The sequence below is a fragment of the Lissotriton vulgaris genome, chromosome 5 (genome assembly GCF_964263255.1).
Source record: "Lissotriton vulgaris chromosome 5, aLisVul1.2, whole genome shotgun sequence".
NCBI classification, from domain to species: Eukaryota; Metazoa; Chordata; class Amphibia; order Caudata; family Salamandridae; genus Lissotriton; species Lissotriton vulgaris.
Genome location: NC_141693.1, coordinates 1,562,818,517 through 1,562,839,401, shown reverse-complemented (window position 1 = coordinate 1,562,839,401; position 20,885 = coordinate 1,562,818,517). Strand labels below are relative to the sequence as shown.

The 20,885-nt window shown below is 46.3% G+C and overlaps 1 protein-coding gene across 1 annotated transcript in view; it reads left to right on the top strand.

Moving 5' to 3' along the window:
• METTL3 (methyltransferase 3, N6-adenosine-methyltransferase complex catalytic subunit) overlaps positions 1–20,885 on the top strand; it is a 125,510-nt gene that overhangs the window by 92,163 nt on the left and 12,462 nt on the right. The window contains exons 8-10 of the mRNA XM_086923636.1: positions 11,303–11,411; positions 11,748–11,813; positions 12,256–12,368. Of these exons, the coding sequence (XP_086779762.1) occupies positions 11,303–11,411; positions 11,748–11,813; positions 12,256–12,368 (288 nt within the window). The remainder of the gene's footprint in view (positions 1–11,302; positions 11,412–11,747; positions 11,814–12,255; positions 12,369–20,885) is intronic.

The following is a 20,885-nucleotide window of genomic DNA, read 5'->3' as shown; positions in this document are numbered from 1 at the left end:
CATTGGCCATCGCAGCCCCGTTTCCAAGTGAGCATAAAGGACCCTAGAGGTAGGGACCCCACCCTGAACTGATGGTTTAGTTTTCTTTCCAGGGTGCTCCTGATGATGTCCAAATATGGCTCTAAAGACAAAGACAGCTTGAGCTCCAAGGATCCATTTGTTAAAATACTATTACTCTGGGATATTCTCCATTGATCGATAAAAGACCAATACGTTTCTTTATTAGCTTCTTGGAAAGGGAACACCACTGTAGATGGAGAATCCCACAAGTTCTTCATCCCCATTGATATTAATGTGGACTTGAGTTCCCTAAGCCACTGGGTTCTGTCAAGGGTATTTATTGACTTGACTTCGCTCAAGGCCAGAGCGTACTGAGCCAACTTGGGAGTCGTCCACAGCCGGCGCCAGTAGGCTATAGGGCGAAACCGAGCTTGATCTCGAATATGCAAAGGGAGCAGTGGAGTGGATTTAGGGAGTCCTGAAAGAGCTCTAAGGAAGTTATGTGCGATGGCAAGGGGTGTTAAATCACTGAAGCCCCATAACTCCACACCATACAGAATCGAGGCCCCCACCTTATTGTTGTAAATTTGCAGCCCTGGAGCAATGGCCTTAGATTTAGATTGCTTATGCTCTCTGAGCAGGACGCCCACCAACTGCGAGTGCTTTAGATTCATTATATCAACATGAGGTTTCCAGGATTTTTTTTTTCCTATAGTTAAGCCTTGGTACGTAAATGTATCAATTTGATCCAGGGGGGCCTGTTCTAAGCGGACCCTCCCCCTCACTATTTTGGTCTTATGAAAAACCATAAATGTTGTCTTTGACACATTTATAACTAAATCCTGGTCACGACAAAAGGCCTCAAAACAGTTGAGTGCTTCCTACAACCCCTTTTGCGTTCGCGATAACAAAGTGTCGTCGGCGAACATCAATAGGGGGGTTTGGAGACCCACAATTCTAGGTGTGTCCGTTGGTTGTCTATCAAAGTAGTGTGTAACCATGTTGATAAACAAAGAAAAAAGAGTAGGGGCCAGGACACACCCCTGCCTGACTCCCATTCCAACCTTAAACTTGCTTGTCACGCTCCCCTGCTTCCCCCATTGTACTTGGGCGTAGTTTTCGTGGTGGAGCTTGACAATATTATTCAGAAGTGCTGGACATAGCCCCATCGAGCGGAGAGCCTGCCATAGTTTGGCACGCTGGACCAAATCGAAAGCTGCCTTTAGATCGATAAAAGCAGCATACAGCGTACCCTGCCCAATGTTACTACCTTCCAGTGAATAGCCGCGAATCGTGAAGCCTGATTGGCAGTACCAGTGTGTGAGCGATAACCCGCCTGTAGAGGTGTTAAAATTTCTTTTTCCTCAATCCAGTTTTGAAGTCTACCCAAGACCAGTCTCGTTACCACTTTCTGAATACTATCTAGCAGGCTGATGGGCCTATAGTTATTTGGGTGGGAGCGATCCCCCTTCTTAAATATAGGGATAATCTCCGCTCCTGCCCATGTTCTTGGCAATGGTGCTCGACTCGCCACAGCATTAGCCAGAAGTAGAATATATGAAGCCCAGGTTTCGGGATCAGATAAAAATAGATCCGCCGGGACACAATCTGGTCCCGGGGCTTTTCCCCTAGGAATGAGTTTCAGGACTCTTAAGACCTCTGTTTTTGTAAAAAGGACACCAGGTTCTTGGATTGAATCCATGGGAACTACGGGGTCACTGGGGGGGGTCCCCTAAATTGTGCTTCAAAATATGAAACCCAAGCTTCAGGGGAAACATTATTTTCAGGGGTATTAGAGATGTTGTCCCTTCCCCATTTGAGAGTGTACCAACTTCTCATCATGTCCCTAACCTTACTTGCCTCCAACAAATCCAGCCAATATTTCTCCTCCCAAGCACTGCGGGCTATCTTTTGCTGCTCTCTGTATGATCGACGAGCTAGTCTGGTGGCGTGCCCATCACAAGATTTATTGGCCTTGGCCAAAATCTTGTATGCCTTCCTAGATGAGCCGCTATACCAGGAGGCACTATTAGAATGGGGACCCCTACTCTCTGACTGTGAATTTGTAAAGAACGATGTGAGGGCCCCTAACAATGTTTCGTGCATCCCAACTATCTTGTTATTAATGGACTCACTTTTGGAGATCAGATAAGTGGGGTTGTTTCTTCATGATTTGATTCTTTCTTCTCAGAATTCTGAGGAAAATAAAGTTCCTTCTTTCTGGTGACAGCCTGAGGACAGTGGTTACAGCACTTATCATGTCCTGCGTAGATAGACTACTGTAATAGCCTCTACTTGAATATCTAAAAGAGACATATGAACAAACCCCAAGTAGTTCAAAATGCAATTGCCAGGCTGCTGATGGGTACACCTAGGTTTGTCTCAGTTAAGAGGGAACCAAGACCGCTTCATTGGCTCCCAGTGAAACATCGGGCCCAATTTAAAGCCCTTTGCACAGTCTTCAAGGCATTAAAGGGAGAAGGTCCTGACTACTTGAAACAACAGTTTCAATGGTATGTCTTTAGAAAAACCTTGCGTTCCCTGGCAGCAAAACAGGCGATTGTTCCCTTAATCAAAAAAGCTTGCTGGGGTGGCAGGAGTTTTACTGCCTCCGCCGCAAAAGCATGGAACAATTCTACCTTGGACATGAAACTGAGCTCCTCTCCTTCAGGCAAGGGCTGAAAACTTGGTTATTTACATTATAGTTGTTTCACTCCACGGGAACCAATTAGGCAGTGCTCAGCGCCAGGACACCTTAGGATGACGGTCAAGCTCTAGAAATTTTATTAACGTAACATGTATTTTCTACAGCTTCCCTTTCATGGGTATCCTGTGCTAGATGAACTCTGGATTTCAGCTCCTTAAATTCAACAGCAGAATTTGCAATGATGTCGCAAACCTCCAAGCAATAAACTCCTTTCTCATTTCCCCCTCTTGGTAGTTCTCATGTGATGAAATATTTGGCAGCATGGGGAAAATAAAGGCTTTTGTATTGTAAGAGAAGTTAGTGTCCAAGCAGGATATCTCCCCTGTGTTATAGCTTTACAAAGGTGATGATGGGCCTCAGGGATGGAGGGACTCATTGACTGAAAGTAGTTGTGGATTTAGACTGTCATTTCTAGCAACCAACCTTTGGTCAACGGCTTGTCTTTTACCCGGAGCAACTCATGTGTAGGAAACTAAGCTCTGTTGCACCCATGTGCTTTGTTTGTTACCATCTGTACAAGATCTCTCTACAACAACCTGGTTTACATACTGAGCAACGGTGAAACGATTCCTAAATAGTCTCTGCATTTTATTATTCCGAAAGAAGAATCATACTGTAACTAAAGAGTGTTGACCACCATGCACCTTTCAGAGTACTATTCCTGTGGTTAAGTAGTGAGTTATCAATCCCGCTGCCCTAAGAACCATCATTCGCTGGTCCAATGCACTTTATGTGCATAAGTCTAGAGAAGATTAAAATATATTGTGTGAAAACCATTTTTCTCTTGGTTACAGACTTTACACCAGACCCTGTTGTTGCAGCCAACTGTAACTGGGCCTGTGAGCTGAGGGCCTGTTGGGATGAAAATGTCCCCTGCATGGTGTAGAGTCATGTTCCCCAGCCTTGAGTGCCTAACTGTTAGTATCTGGTATCCTTGTTTTTGACTTTGACCTCAACCTTACATTAATCTAGCAGTGGTAAGAAGGGGTAGTCCTGTCCCTTAATATGAGTAAGGTCCTGAACTTGTCCCGGATCTGGATGGTTGGAGAAAGTGTGCCTTTGTTTGTCATTAATTTAACATGTAGAGCATTAGTGGCAGCGTACCGTGTTTTGTGAATCCGAAGTTGTGAGGAGACTTTTTATCTGTGTCACTAAAGATGGCTCCCTTGTGTAACCTTGCACTCCTACACGCTAACCCGGTCCTATGGCTAACATCACAATACATGGTTGCGTGGTTGCGTTAGTGTGACCTGCATGGTGCATACATCATGTAGGAGCGAACTAGAGTAATGGAGGCCTGTGGGTTCCATTTTAGAGGCTCCTTGCTTGTTCGTGTACACTAAATAAAGGTAAGGTTCTTTCCCCAGACAGTGGGAGTGTATTGCTGACATTCCTGAAGCTGGTAGGAGGATCCTAGACTCTAAAGTGGTGAAAGAGGGGACACTGCTCCCTTTCGAAATTTGATTAAGTCCTGTTGCTGCATGGAACTGCTAATTAGTCTTCCCGAGTGCTGTCTTTTGGTATGTGGTAGTGGTAAAAGATGTCCAGAGGGCGAAGGATCTTTTAGGTGAGGTCAGCCGTTTGTCTCTCTCGGTGATCACTGTTAAATGTGGCTGTTGATAGTCAGGAGCAGAATGCTTTCCTCTTTGTGTCTATGTTGTGGGTGCTCCAAACTGTAAATTGCCCTGCTGTAGGAGCATCACTCTACACAAAGGATGAGTCTGGAAGATAACCTGGAAAATACTTGTTAGGGAGGAAGTGACCCCAAATGGTTCTGACAGAGTAGATAGTATACATTCTCTGTCCGCTCTACCTATATAAAGTGGAAGCTGTTAAGCCATTTCTTGTTCCAGTTGCACATTTTCTTTGACCTAGGAAGGGGATGCTCTTCAGAGGCCACTGATGACTGCTGTGCAATCTGAGATGTTATCTGCTGACAGCCAGCTTCCCAGTGGGGAGGAGACATCACCTGGAGTCTGACCTGGAAGGAAGAGCTGCCTCCCTGGTCTGCATTTCTTGAAGCTGATCTGCCTGAGAAGAACAGGAAATGAGTGAGCTAGCCCTACATAAAGAGCTGACTACCAGGCTGAACAGAAACACATGATCCTGGAGTTGAGGGTTCACTTGTCAGAATGACAGGCATGCTCCTGGATCAGATCATTGTTTCTCTTGGCAGCTAACACCTAGCACTGTCCTGAAATGTGTCCTAGCAGACTGTTCAACTGTGATGCTGAGCACAGCGATCCCATGGTACTACCCTGAAGCGGGCCTGAACGAACTGCACTGCTGTGACCTAAACTGTCATGCCTTGAAGCGAGCAGAGCTGCTATCGCATGATGGGAGTGTGGCTGGAACAGACGAAACCACCACATTGACTGACTGGACCTGAACAGTGCAAGCTGCTAACCAAAAATCATGCTCATGGTATCAGAGCTGCACCCTGTCTGTTGAGAATTAAATGCCCCTGTGACCTCTAACTCCACTGACTCATCCTGTACACAGAGACTCCTAGAGACACCAGAGCTTTTCCCCAGTCAAATTCAGAGGAGCACCCCGCCACGCACACACGCACACATCTGCTGCCTACGGGCCGCAGTTCTAATGTATCCGCAACAGGTATATCTGGAGGAGGTAGGTGGTAATTAACTTGTTCTGCGGTCCTGACCGCAACCAGCCAGAAGAACTTACATGAATGGGAAGGCTAACACTTATTTTAAAACTGTAGAACTGAGCACTCTAACTCTACACAAGAGGCATAATATTGCACCTGTGCCTAAAACCTCCTACACGCACATTACATTGAGATAGAGAAATGTGGAGGGAAGCAAGCAGGATCTTGAACCCTGGGTAGAGTGGCTCTTCACCACTGATAATTATGGATAACTGCATTTTGTAGTGTGTAGTATTTCGTTACCAAATAGTTTGTTTTACAAAAGACAAGCAGTGGGTTGCATAATCAGTTATTGCACTGCAGTGTTGAGCCTGTTGCACTTGCACACTATCTCTCTGAGAAGCCTGCGACTGCTTGCCATCGCTACCAGTTAAGTTAACTGCTGAAGTTGTTGTGCTTGGCCCAGTTTGCAGACCCTTAATAGGGTGGACCCCATGACATCTGAGGCAATTGACCCCATCCCCCACTCCTGAGCCTCAGTCACCCATGCTTGCCCCATGGCCCCCCTGAAAGGGGTCTGACCGGGTTCTACAGAGAATGTTGCATGAGTTGGGCTGAACCAGTGCTTAATTTATGAAAGAATAAGTGCCAGGACCCAAATTTCTGTTCAGCAGCGTGGCCGGCACTATCAAATGTTGGGGGTTGCTGAATACCTAGGCTGCTTAGTCTAGTTCCAATTCATGTCTTTTTTTCCCACCACTAGACACTACATCCCCCCTTATCTCGCGCTTGCATGTTCTTTTTCATTCCTGCTTTCTCATTTTGTCACTTCTTTTCTGTCTTTCTTATCCTCCTTTTATGTTTTTTTCTCTCTTACTGAGTGTCAAAGTATGGTAGGGAAAAATAAGCTCAGGTCCCAAAAAATGAGTACTGGTGGGCCCCACCAGCTAAAATTAAGCACTGGATAGCGTGATAGCGTGAACTCGACCCGAAGGTATCGGAGCGCTTTGCATGAGCACCAGTTGCATTACTGAGGGACACGTTCATTTTGGTAGGCATGGGGCGATTAAGTGATTTGCCCAGAATCACAGGATGTTGAGCGTCACTGCCAAGACTTGAGCCCAATTCCCCAGCTTCAAGGTCGACCGCTCGACCAGTTAGGCCACATCCAATCATTGCAAAGAGCGGCTTAGCAAGCCTCCCTCCGTGGGCACGTGGCAGGGGGGACCAAGTCTCAGTTCACTATGGTGACACCAGAGACTTGCACCTGAAAGTCGAGCCCAGCTCCTCCGGTAAGAGGTTTCTGTTGCAGTTGCAGTCTGATAAGGTATGCCCATCTCTTGACTTTTCCACCCCTGCATTGAGCCAAGTTTACGCCCTGTACAATTGAATAGAGGATGACACCGTGAGTGACGCCACAAAATGATGCACAGGAGACAGGACTTTACCAATGTTCAACCATATCACTAGACTTCCTCTGGCACAAACCTTGTATGACCTAGTCTTTCTGGACACCCTGTGTCTTGTTTGAGACCGACACCTGAGGCGCACCACATTAAGGAATACATGACCTGCTACTTTCTCTGCTGTTAGATGTTTTGTAGGAGCAACAGGTTCTCGCAACACAGCTACAGTCCTCTCAGGAGCCTATCCCTGCTTTAGGCTAGTTTGAGGAACGTTTCCCTGGCTGCAGTACCTCCCCTTTAAGGGCCATGGATTACATTGTGGGCATTTCATATTTATCTGATCCTTTGAAACAGGTTCCAGCTCCCCTTGGATTTGGCAGAAGGTTTGCCCCCATTATGTCCATGAAACCTAGCTCTTATTACTTCTTGAATGCTCTGATTACAAAGCTGAAAACTATGACCATCCCCTAATAGTCGAACCTCAAGTCAAAGTGCAACTTCCAGCGCTAAATGATCAGTCCATGACACCAGTCCCTTAGTCTTGAATCAAACTACTGTGCTCAAACTGATTAATCTTTTGCTTTCTATCCCAGCCTCGCCAATAGGGGTATCAGTGATGGGGGATTTTCCCAATTGACCCATCTCCTGCCCCTCTTTCTTGGAATTGGGCTCATTTGGGGAAAACTGACCCCCAGCCAGAGACAAACACCAATGGCTATGAGGCACATGCATTCAACCAGGCTCTGTGGTAATCACTGTGGCACTTGCTGGAGACTGAGGGCTGTAAAACCTCCCTACCTAAGCCAGTCCAGGAGATACAGCTACAGGTTTTACAAGGGGGTTCAGGAAAGGAGAAAAACTTTCTCTGAGCCTTCCACCATACCATTAGGCAACAAATTCCAGGCTCCCCAAGGACATTCCTGTCTTTGTGTATGGGAAACCCTCTGCATAGGTGACGGGGGTGATGGCGACTACCCTGAATAAAAAGCAGCATTCTTCTAAAAAGGCAAGGAAGTTCAAGTCTCTGAAAACATAACAGGAAACTGTACTAGTCTGTATGGATTTAGCAGAGACAATGAATGCCAACATCAGCCTGACCAGCATTGCTTAATCTCTACAAAGACTGTAACTCCTAAACTTCCTTTATCCCAGGGATATTACTATTGTTAGAACTGTGGTTTCTGGTTGTCCGAATATGCACACTGTAAAAGCAGGAACTTCAACTCTAGTCCGGGTAAGCTAGATACACATTAAAAGATAACGGGTGCTCACCCTCTGGGAGCTTGGAACAGAGCAGTCTGGCTTATCTAAAGAGGCAATGATTAAAGTATATCTGCAACTCGCAGACGCAACACATACACGCAACGCACACACCACACATACACAAACACGTACTCATACACACTTTTTATATTTTTAGGAGTAAAACAAGACCAAAACAGCAACAATCTAATAAGTAGAACTGGAGTTATGAATTTCTAAAGAATGAAACAAAAAGTAGTACTTAGGGGTTACTTTAGGTCAGGCCAACCGCAATGGAGGGGAGGCTGGCTAGAGGACTCCTATAATGCAAATAACAAAAACCACCTGATTAAGTTTGATAGTTCGTGTTTCAGGGACAAAACAAATGTGTACATAGAATCATAATACAATAATGAGGGTAGTTGCAAGAAGGAATTCTAACAAATTATTTAAAGTATATATATCACTTTTAATGGCTTTTCAAGTTAAAAAACAGATATTACAATACATTAATGTTAAATGAAAAGAACATTATATAACATATAAACATTTATCAACATTACATAAAAAATTATTACATAAAAAACATAATCATTAATATTCTACACAATCATTAAAAAAAAAATTTGGGCGAAAAAAGTGGCAAATTAATACTCTCGGCGCGCGTTTCGGCGTGCTAAAAAAACGCCTTCTTCAGGAGCCACAATCTATATCTGTAAAACACAAATGCGGTACTTAGAAAATGCATTTATATACATGTTTTTCAACAGTAGCGATACATGTATCTCATATACTAACAAATGAACCGTCATTGTTTTTAAAAAGTACAAAAAGGATTCCTCATGTAACAAACCCTCCCTACATGTTTTAGCAATATGTCAATTGCTAAACAAGTTACAAACCTAAATAATATATGAACAGTTGTATTGTCCTTAACTCATGTATGCTGAGGGCTTTGAGAAAGGAGAAAATGGTACCATTTCATGATGAGAAAAGAAGGTACATCAAAGCCTTTAGTGATTCCTGACTAGGATCTGCAGGATAGTTCAGAGAATATTAACAAACCATCACTTACTAATAGTTGGTCGCTTATAGTCTTTCTGTAATTGGCGATACTTCAAACAATGGTATAATTGTTGCAAATATTCTAACTGTGGGTAAAAAAAGAAGAAGGGGGGGATATATATATAGGACAGGCTATCACTTTGTCAATTGACAGGCTGCAGGCACACAGAGCAGTAGGAGCAGAGAAATGCCCACTTTCAAAAAGTGCAAGGAACAGTCAGGTATCTGTGTAGTTTCAAGTCACTTTCCTTAGAGACAAGGACAAGTTAATCAATAAACTAGGCCTTTGTATTAATTTCACAGGTCATTACACAAAGTTCTTGCATTTCAACATGTCTAAAACGGAACAACACTCATCTTTAGCGTTATTCAAGTGTACCACACCGGAAATCAGACAGAACAATGGCAGCGCATCACTACCCGCACTGGTGCAGTGGGAACAGTACAATGATTATTAAGACTTTATTTCTATTAACTGTAGAAGTGCTCAACATACACGATAGGTGTCAACAAGTGCAGGTGCATTGAAAAACACACATTTAACAATAATCGTTTTGACCAGTCCAATGTGTGTTTTGGCCAGAGGGTTGTATTCACTTTGACCCTCTTAGTGCTGGCAAAGGGGTTTCGAAAACATCTAGTATGGCACAAATTTGTGATTTTGTAAGCAGTCCATCTTCTGAATCTTCCACAGGTCGAGACGGAATCTGAAGAGTTGGTCTGATCGTCCAATATGTATACCTAGTGCCAGCTCTGAAGTGGGAGTAACTTCTAGACTTCCCTCTACATCTTGTTCTGGAATTTCCTTAATTCCCCTACCCTGGCTCTGAGGGTTCTAGGGTGACAACAGACTAGTGTGAAGAACTTTGTGAGAGTGCTTAGGCAGCCCCTGTGAAGTGCTAGTCTGGTAGGTCCACACAAAATGGCTCTCCCATCAGGCCAGAATGGCCCATCCTGTCAACACCCAGTCCTCATTTGTGATTCTGTCCAGGAGGAATACACAAAAGCCAACTACACAGACATGTGACCCAAGGTTCAGGCTGCGGCACCAAATGGTTAGTACAAAAAATACCAACTTTCTAAATGTGACATTCTAAGAATTGTGACTTAAAATCAAACTTTACCATTAAAGATTTTGATTTAAAATGCTTTTGAGACCAAACTTGGCTTTCCTGCCTGCTCTCAATCAAAAGTCATCAGTTCAGTTTAAAACTCTTTATTTCGGTAAGATGCCATGAAAGAGACCGGCAAATAAAGTAATAATATAAAACAGTAAGCTCTTTAAAATACAGTTCATAATCTTAATAAAAAAGAATAAATGAATAAAAACAAGATGCCCAGTTTCCCATGGTGGACACGATAGTCTTCGGAATCTTTGCTTCAATCAATCATTATCGGTGATTAGTAGCGAAAATATCAGATTACATGATCTAGGAAACTCCTCCATGTTTCGTCCTAACATGCCACATACTAGTTATAAACCTGGAAACTGGGAACACCAGTGGGGGCGTCAAATCTGTCTGTAAAATTCTACATGCCTCCAGGTATCCAGCAACTCCCAGGTGTCTACACATTGGAACTATCCACCTAGCCCTGGCCCAACTGTAGGCTGGGCAACAGAGCAACATATGGACTGCATTTTCCTTTTCATATCCACAAGATGGGCATCCCATTACAACTAGGTTTGATGACTTCGCCCATCTTGATGTGAAATAATAAAGTGGCAAGGTAGCGTGGTCTAAAGTGCAGGTAAATTTTCCTGCCCAAGTTGGCTCGAACAAAAAGATTCTGTACAATAAAAAACCTTTATCATTATAAAAGCACCTGTTAAAGTACCCAGTTTCCATGAAGCTATGATATTTTTTAGGCTATAAGATCTAAACAATATTTTTTATTCCTTAGCTGAAATAGAGCAGCAACTAACATCCGGGTCTTTCCATAAATTGGGAAAACTCAGATCAAACAACATAGCTCTAGTATATCTAATCCACGGGTAATCAACAGCAGCAGGATGTCTGAGGATTTGATCAAGACCAAATGCTCCAAACTGATTATCGTGTTGGTGGAAGTTGGTAATAGATTTATTAGATGGTTGCAGTGCTTTTTGAAGCTCTACCGGAGTAATATAATCCCTTAATAAAGGTACCCTCTGAAATACTTTATGGTCCCTGTGTTTTCCCTCTGTGCACGCTTACATTCATGCTACTCCATCCTTCTAAATGTATCCGGAGGCGCTATACTGTCCTAAATTAATCTGTTTCCTCTCTTTAGGTATGACCGGGTGGATGAGATAATCTGGGTGAAGACCAATCAGCTACAGCGTATTATCAGGACTGGCCGTACAGGCCATTGGCTGAACCATGGGAAAGAGCACTGTCTGGTAACCATGGCACTGTCATCTTGACTAAGATGGAGTTAGGAAAGGAGTGTTTGAGGGGCTTTCATTTCTCTGAGTTTACAAGCGGTTTCCACCTCCTTCGTAATGTAACTGCGGTCCCCACTGACCGGTGTAAAACTAAAACCACCTCCTAAATCCTGCAGGTTTAGTTCCACTATATTTACATGTGTTGTGATGCTAAGAGGGCTTCTATCAGGATTTTCAATTGTCTAACTCTAGCCACTGCCCACGTCAATCATGGCTTCTGCCTCCCTCATGTATTACAGATGTTAACGGCTACAGATTAATTAATGCTCATATCATCTCATCATTGTTCAGGTTGGAGTGAAGGGAAACCCTCAAGGCTTTAACCGAGGGCTGGACTGTGATGTGATTGTGGCAGAGGTGAGTAGAGAATGACTGTATTGTGTATGTGCCCCCTATCGCTGTTAGCTGAAATGTAACCACAACCAGCTCACCTATTCCAGTCACCACATCTCCCTAGCATTTCCCCCTGCATCGATCCCGAGAGCTCCCTCACAGCCATTACCTCATCAATTTGTACAGTTCTCCAACATTGAGCACATGCAGAATTTTTCTGTGGTTCTCATCCCCTATCAGCATTACGCGTGTCTTCCAACAGCTCCCCTAGATCACCCATCTTGTAAACCCTTTGCAAAAACTTTTCACAATCCTCACTTTTATACAGTTCCCTACATTTTTTTGCAACCAATGCACCCAACTCTACTTTCTGCAATCAAAGTTGTACCCTTCACTTTAGGTCCCCTCTAATTCATGGTAATTCATGAGCATACCTGATACAGTGATGTCTACATCTTCACTCTAGGTGCGCTCCACTAGTCATAAACCTGATGAAATCTATGGAATGATCGAGCGTCTGTCCCCCGGGACCCGGAAAATAGAACTCTTTGGGCGACCTCACAACGTCCAGCCCAACTGGTGAGTGTGCCAGGTAGCATGTGGGTACAGGCGTCTCAAGTGATTCACCTGTGTTATTCCTGCTTCTTTATAGAAGATCTGTGGTTTGATACTGAAACACTCACTTTGAAGGTTCAAGTTCAGCTTTATTTCATTTATGTTTTTCAGTGTGTACGGGTGTGAAACAAGCTGATGAGAGCAGTAGTACACTGAACATGATATGTCACAATAGATTATCATCAGAGTTAAATGCTATCTGCAGAGATTTTACAGCTATAAAACTGGTTCAGCACTGTCTCTTTCCAAGTGAATCGAAAGTAGTACTTTCTAGCTGTAATACAGAATCAGCGCACAGAGGGTTGCTTAGGACCAGATCATCCCCATGTGGTCTAAGTAGAGGACTTCTAGAATTTTGTAAAGGATCTGGTGTAGAATAGGGGCAAAAATTACACACAGGAGTGAGTTTTCAGGGACAATCTCGGGTATCGAAGGGTTTGTAGAAATAAGAGAGCAGGGAAACAAGAGGGAGGCTCCTGCAGAAAAGAAGAAGGATGCAACAGTGGGCCTCCAGGTTGGGGCAAATTACACTGTGTAGAGATTCCCTTTGCACCTCAGAGGTCTTCAAAGAGTGGGTGACTAGGGAAGACTATCCACTATAATGTGTCCTGACATGGATACCCTAAACTGAATCCTTTATCTTTGTACGGTGACCAGACCTTGTAGAATATCACAGTTGACCACTGAAGCAGTCGTGTAGACATGGTGCAGTACAGAGGATAGAAGCAAGCCAGCGGATACTTGAGGGGGCAACGATCAAACAGTTAAGCCATCATACTTGGACATTGTAGGATGTGATGTAAGCCATCAGGATGGGCCAATGCAAGCAGTTAATTCATAAGCATTCTAAAGGGACTGTAGGAGGCGAAGGCAATGAAGTGAAGCAACCATATACAAAGAGGCTTAAGCTGGCTGATCTTTCCCTCAATACAAGATGGGGAAGTGAAACAAGTCATTGAGACATTAGTGTAAGAGCGAAAAGAACCAGGGTCCAATGTAGGCTAGGTAGACGCAGCCATTTAACCTTGTGTACTCCATGGGGTAAGAGCGATAAGACCCAGGGTCCAGTGTAGGCTAGGTAGACGCAGCCATTTAACCTTGAGTACTCCATGGTGTAAGAGCGATAAGACCCAGGGTCCAGTGTAGGCTAGGTAGACCCAGCCATTTAACCTTGAGTACTCCATGGGGTAAGAGCGATAAGACCCAGGGTCCAGTGTAGGCTAGGTAGACGCAGCCATTTAACCTTGAGTACTCCATGGGGTAACAGCATGAAATTGGTTGAAAAGAAAGGAGAAGTGCCAGGTGTGCATGAGAGTGAGCTCATATGTGTTCCAAAAAAAGAGATGAAGATGTGTAGCCAAGGCAGCAAGGAGGGAGTAGGGTTGGAAAGATGGACTGGTGTTAGTTGTGTGTGGGCAAGCCAGAGAGAGCTCGATGTTCAATCATTATGAATCTGTGATTTACATTATAACAAATAGTGCGATGCATGATTTGTGTTTTTAAGAACACGGTCTTGACCTGTCTCCATCATAACAGGAAGAAAGAGGCTTTGTGCAGTTCAGCGAGAGAGTTCAGGCTTTGTGACGGGGCCTTAAAATAACTGACTCAAGATTATTTGCCTTTGGGTTTTTGGAATTTTCCATATGGAAATTGTTTTTCTTCCGAAACCCCCTCCTGAACTGTTACAGTTGTCAGTCGGGTATGTTTTAAAAAAAATACTTGGGAAGCTGAGCAAAACCATTTTGAATATAAAGCAAGCATTAATCGGAAAACAGGACCAAGTTTTAGTGGCAGGCTTTTGAGACCAAGAATGGCACCAAGTGTTCTGTGCTTCCGAGTTTATTTTTTAGAAGAACTCTCATGAGGATGGTGTTATGTTATATTCGGAGAGTGGCCAGTGCCCAACAAGAATTTGCTGTTCAATTTCCTTTAGGAGAAGTTGCAATTCGGTGCCATTTACCTGTTTCCTGAGGTGACGTCAAGTTGTACCTTGTTACCCAGAACAAATCACAACAATTTCACAGTAGTGATTATATAGACTGAGGATGTGCAAGAATCATAATCCAGTGCTGAATGTGGGAGAGGGATGGATGATGATGATGTAGAAATTCTGTCTTTTTTTATTATTTTTTTAATTGGAAGAGTTCATACAGCCAATAAACCACATTTCATTAAAGCATTAAATCATAATGAAAAATAGAAAAAGAAGGAACAATATACAAATACCACATATAACAAAAAAACAATATAGTGCTGCCAATTAAAAACCTTATATTGCACATTGTCCTGGATATTTGCTCTGTTTTGTTCTTTTTTAAGATACTATAGAAACAACAAGTTTAAGGAAGGTTATATATTGTTCCTCTGCCCTGTGGAGATAAAGCAGGGTTTCATCAGTGTGCCATCGTACTCCTGCATTCTTTAGCTCTTTGTTTCCTATCCGCTTACCTTCTTACTCAATGTACATGTCGAGAGGATTGAGGGTTGAGCCCTCTGGCCCCATGTGGTGCGAGGAGGAGGGGAACTTGATTTTTTTATCTACATCATTTGTGTGTACTCTTGGAGAAACTGTGGGAACCATTTGAGAATGGTTCCTTCACTGCCAGATCGAGACTGGCACTGGTCACTGGATTCAGGAGCACCAGTATTACTGGTGCTCCTGGATCTGTCGGCAGCTTTTGATAGTGTTTTTTTTTATAAACATTTTTATTATTTTGCAGTAAAGAAAAACACATAATAGGCATTACACTGTCAAGCAATATCCCCGCGCCCTCCACCCCTCCTCCCCCCCATATCCCTCAAGGCATCGTATTCCAATGTCACAAATCAGACGTTCAGCCATGGCTATCCCCCAAGTCTCCTGAACAGAGGCTCCCGACATCAAACCCCGGTCCCCTGTATGGCAAACAAATGTGTACTTAATCGTATCCCCTCAGAGTCCTCCATCCAGGCCATGATAGTGTCTCCATTTACCCCATACTCTACGGAACTTCTTCGGACATCCTCTCGCTTTGTATGTAACCCTTTCGGCCGCCATGTACATGTCCATACCCCTTCTCCATTCCCCCAGCTCAGGCTGATCCGGCGCCCCCATTTTCTAGCTATATCCCGTTTGGCTACTACCAGGGCTAAGACTAGGAATATCAACAACGGACGGGCTAAGTCCACGTCATTGGTCATTCCCAAGAGGATAAGCTTCGGGTCCAGCTGAAGATCTATATCCAGTACCGCACTTAATTCAGCGGTGACCTCACCCCAATAGGTCTGAACGTTATGTTATGTTATGTTATGTGCATTTGTACTGCGCACAGCTGCCCCAGCTAAGGGGCGTCCTGGCGCATGTCAAGGTAACACGCAGCAGCCACAAGAAACACAACAGCTAAAAAGAAGAAACCAGATTAAAATAAGAACGTTTTAATAGCCTTACGGAAGGAGAAAAGATCCTCCAACAGCCGAATCTCCACCGGGAGGGAGTTCCACAATTCGGCTGCTTTAACCCGGAAGGAACGACCACCAACACGGCACAGCTTATATCGAGGGGTGATAGTAAGCGCTTGACCCAAAGATCTCAGAGGCCGGGTGGCGACGTACCAAGGCAGGAGGTCCGTAAGAATTTGGGGAGCCGATCCCTTTAGAATTTTGAAGGCTAGGCACAGTACCTTGAATTGGATTCTGGCCCTGACTGGCAGCCAGTGCAACGCTTTCAAAGTACTGGAAACAGGGCAGGATCTAGGAAGACCAACGATTGCTCTGGCGGTGGCGTTCTGCACGCGTTGGAGGCGGGTGACTTCGGCCAGGTTAGCCCCCACCAGGAGGGAGCTGGCATAATCCAGGCGCGATATAACAGTCGCCTGTATTACCAACTGCCGGGTGCGAGGTCGAAGAACTTCAGGACTGGTCGCAGAGCCCGGAGGATTCCAAAACAGCAAGCAGCCGTTTTCTTCGTATGCCCCACAAAACTGAGAGTGGGGTCCATCCACACTCCCAAGTTTTTTAATTCCGTCACCGGGAGCGGAGCCGACTCAAGCTCCGAAGGCCACCACCTGTCCCCCCAGAGATCTGCCCTTCTACCGACGATCATGATCTCGGTCTTCTTCGCGTTGAGCTGGAGGCAGTTGGGCTTCATCCAGCTTGCCACCGCCCTAAGTCCACTCTGAAACCTGGGGGCATCCTGGTCCGCATCCCCGCTGATCGTAACCGCTAGCTGGGTGTCATCGGCATATGACACCATGGTCATACCGTGTGGGCATGACCAGACTATGCCCAACGTGTGGGCATGACCAGACTATATGTAAGAAACCTCCCTTTTCATGTCCGCAGCGCAGGCAGCAAGGGTCTGAAACTCTTCCCATTTTTTATAGACACACCCTATCGAAGTACGCCCTGTGCAGGATCTTGAACTGTATTAGACGGAGACGTGACTTGATCGCCACCTCCCTGGGGTGCATCAGAACCACCCCCCAGTCCACGTCCTCCATCTCCCCCAGCTCGTGTTCCCATGTGGCCCGAAGGCCTTCCAGTCTGTTCAGCCTGTTATTCATAATAGCTTTATAGGTCAGGGACACTGCCTTTTCAGGGATCCTGTCTTGTAGCAGGCGGCCCTCCAGTGGAGCGTATTCGGGAAGTGCCTCTTCTACTGCCCCTTCTGCCCGCCAAGTGTGCCGCAATTGCATGTACTTAAAGAACTGGGAGCGGTGGAGCCCAAATTCTGTCTGTAGCAAGGGAAACGATTTCAGGGACCCTCTGCTGACTACATCCCCTAGGGTAGATATACCTATGTCATCTCATCCCTGAAACCCTCTCAGCTTGCCGAGTTCCTTCAGCCATGAGCAATCCCAGAGTGGCGTCTGCTTCGTAGGTATGTGTACCCACCCAGTAGCTCTCGTCGCCCTTGTCCAGGCCCCCAGCGTGATTTTAGTAGCCGGTAGCAGTCTGGCCTGTCCCTTCCCCCATATAGGTAGTGGAAACATGTGTGCGTACCCATAGTATACCTTTCCAGTGTATAGGTGGGGTGTGAGGCAGGTGCGTGTATCCACTCATTGATGGGGGCCAGATGTTCCGCCCAGTAATAGGCTTCTAGATCTGGGAGTGAAATCCCCCCATCATATTGGTGTCTCTGCAGGGTTGCCAGCGCCACCCTAGGGTGCTTTCCCAGCCATAGGAAGGGCCTCAACTCCGCGTGAATATCTTGAAAAACCTTAGGTTGCACCGGGAAGTATTCATTTTGGAAAGCATACAAAAATCTCGGGAGTGAAATCATTTTAAACATCGCTGCTCGGCCGAGAATCGTCAGGGAAAGCGATTGCCACCTGCTGGCGTCAGTTTTAAAATTACTGACAACGCGGTTGATATTACGTTCGTATGATACGTCCCCTTTCTTCGTGATAAATATCCCGAAGTACATAAAACCCTCTCCAGTCGTCTGCAATCGTTCCGGCAACTGGGGCCATTCGCCCCGACCTCGGGGATCGTAGAGCGTCGACTTGTGCCAATTGATCTGGTACCCAGACTTGGCGCCGTAACGGTCCAGTTCAGTGAACAGGGCCGGTATTGTAGTTTCTGGCTGTGTGACGTAGAGCAGAACATCATCTGCGTACAGGGACAATTTTTCCTCCTGCATCTCTGCCTGTCCCATCTGGAATCCCGTAATCTCCGTAGCCTGCCGAACTGCGCAGGCCATCACCTCGATGGATAAGGCAAACAGGAGGGGGGACAGGCGGAATCCCTGTCTGGTCCCCCGTTGTATAGGAAAAGCCCGCGACATTGCTCCATTCACCCTGACCCTGGCACTAGGGTCAGTATAAAGTAAACTAATCTTACGTCTGTACTTGGGTCCAAACCCCATGTGCTCCAGTACTCCCTCCAAGAAGGGCCAGTGTACCGCATCGAAGGCCTTTTCGGCATCTAGGGACAGGAACCAATGTGGCTCTGTCCTGCCAGCCACCTCCCTCAGCCAATTATGTGTCCTCCTCAGATTATACCTAGTTACCCTCTCCGGGATGAAGCCTGTTTGGTCCATGTGAATCAGTGCTGGTATGACCCGCCGCAGGCGAAGAGCCAGAACCGTGGCAAAGAGCTTCGCCTCTACATTTAGAAGGGAAATAGGACGGTAGGACAAACAGTACTCGGCTGGCTTCCCTGGTTTGTAGATCGGGACAATAGTGGCCTGTCTGAGGTCCCGAGGGAACTGTCCCTCCTCCTCGGCGTCCCGGAAGAGGCCCAGCAGGTGACGAGTCAGAAGATCCGCCATCTTTTTGAAGAATTCCGCTGTGAACCCGTTGGGGCCGGAGCCTTCCCCGCACGCAGTCTGGTCAGAGCCACCGTAACCTCCTCCTCAGTGATGTCGGCCTCTAGGTCCGTTCGGTTAGCCTCCTTTCGGAAGAGCAATGGTTGCCATATATTGCATCGCATCTTCTTTGGACCCTAATTCACGGGCTCCGTAAAAGGTTTCATAGCAGTCGGCGAATGCGTCAGCTATCTTATCATCCATACAGGCCCAGATATCAGGGCCAACCCTCACTCTTTCCACCCATCTCTCATCCCTTTCTTTCCTACTGAGCCACGCTAAAAGCCTACCAGATTTATCCCCTACATCATAGATGCGGTGCAAAGTAGCCATTGCCTGCGTCCTGGCTTCTCCCGTGACTAGTTGTCTATACTGGGCCTGCGCATCTGCGAAGCGTCTGAGCGTCCTTGGGTCATTGGTAAACAGGTGTTCCTGTTCCAACGTCAGTATCTGAGCCTCCAGAGCCTGAATCTCCATTTGGCCTTTTTTCCTGGCTTCCGCCAATCTGCAGTGCGCCCTATCCCGGAGCACTACTTTGAGCACTTCCCAAAGAACCACTTTAGAGTTCACCGAGCCTACGTTGTCTGCCAGATATACCCTCGCGTCAGCACGCAGGTCCTTCAAGATGTCCGGACCCTGTAGGTCCCAGGCGGACAGTCTAAGCACTTTGGGTCCTTCCCTCCTCCTCCCGCCTATCACTAGCAACAGTGGTGAGTGGTCAGACACTCCCCGGGCACAATATTCTGCCGAATCCGACACTTGTAATGTCTGTCACGCCATGAAAATATCATCCAGGCGGGAGTATACTTTGTGAGCTCCGGAGAAGAAAGAAAACGTCCTGGCATCCGGATGAAGCCATCGCCACACATCCAAGAGGCCGAGAGCAGTCATAGCTTTGGCTAGCGGGGTCATGGTCTGGGGTCTGTTCCGGTCTCCCGTTCTATCAAGCGCAGGGTCCATCACATCATTGAAATCTCCCCCAAGAATCTGTATTGTATCTGATGTGTTAAGAACAATGTCCGCCACACCCTTCAATGTACCTAGCTGCAATTTGGGCGGGGCATAAGCTGAGATGAACGTGTATTGTTTCCTCGCCCACAGCCCTCACACTCCCACGTAGGTGCCTTGTTGGTCGATCCAAACCTGTGCCACCTTCATAGGTGGGTGTTTCTTAATCAGGATTGCCACCCCTCTGGAGCCCGATGTGAACCCCGCGTGGGCCAAAACTCTATATTGTCCCCTCGCCAGGAAGGCACATTTAGTTCCCTGGAGGTGTGTTTCCTGGAGGAGTACCACGTCCGCCCCGGACCTTTTAATATAATTGTTGACCAGACTACGTTTAATCTTACAGCCTAGGCCATTCACATTCCAGGTCATCACCTTTATGCCCCTCCCGTGTGTGGTGTCTCTATCTTGTGTACCCATCGACATATTGCTGTTGTGTGTCCGCATGACCCTTCACGTCTTGCTGTTGGACTCGATGTGTATCTCGGGCGTGCGCCGGACCCAACATGCTAGTGAACATCTGGTGACAATTGCCATCTCGTGGTAGGGATCGATGTATGGTGCGCGTGTGTGCTTGACAAGTGAGGATGTCCTCCACGATGTGCATCCCTTGCCCCCCTCCATCCCTTCAACCCCCATGAACTGGAAACAACCATAACACCCCCCCCCCCCCCGTCCCCCCTCCCTACCACCCCCCCTTCAGTCTCGCATTCAGTAGAACCAAGACTGCTGGCGGAGATGGTCTGTCGCCCTCCCACAGGACCCCCCTTCTCAACCTACAATTGCAATGTGCGTTGCGGGTAGGTGTTCCTTCCCCGCCCAGTTAACCAATCATGTCCCTGAACATAAGAACAAGTAAACAGTAAACAGTAGGTAAAAGGGGTGTGTGTTGCTTGCGTGACCCTCCATCGGCAGACTGCTTCCCTGATACCAGTCCGATCCCCTCTCACAAATGTGAGTCCTGTGTCTCGGTGCCCATATCGGCCACCATGCCGGGCGTCTCCTGTTCCAGTTCTCGGATTGCAGTCACCAAAGGGTGTAGGGAGTGATCTTCCTCCTCCTCACCCTCCGACGTCCGACCACCTGAGGCTTCATCCCCTTCGGAGCAGCCTTGTCTGGCCAGGTAGCTGAATCTGGAGCCCGGTGCCACACTCCCTGCTGAAGATGCAGAATGTCGTCGCCGCTGTCCC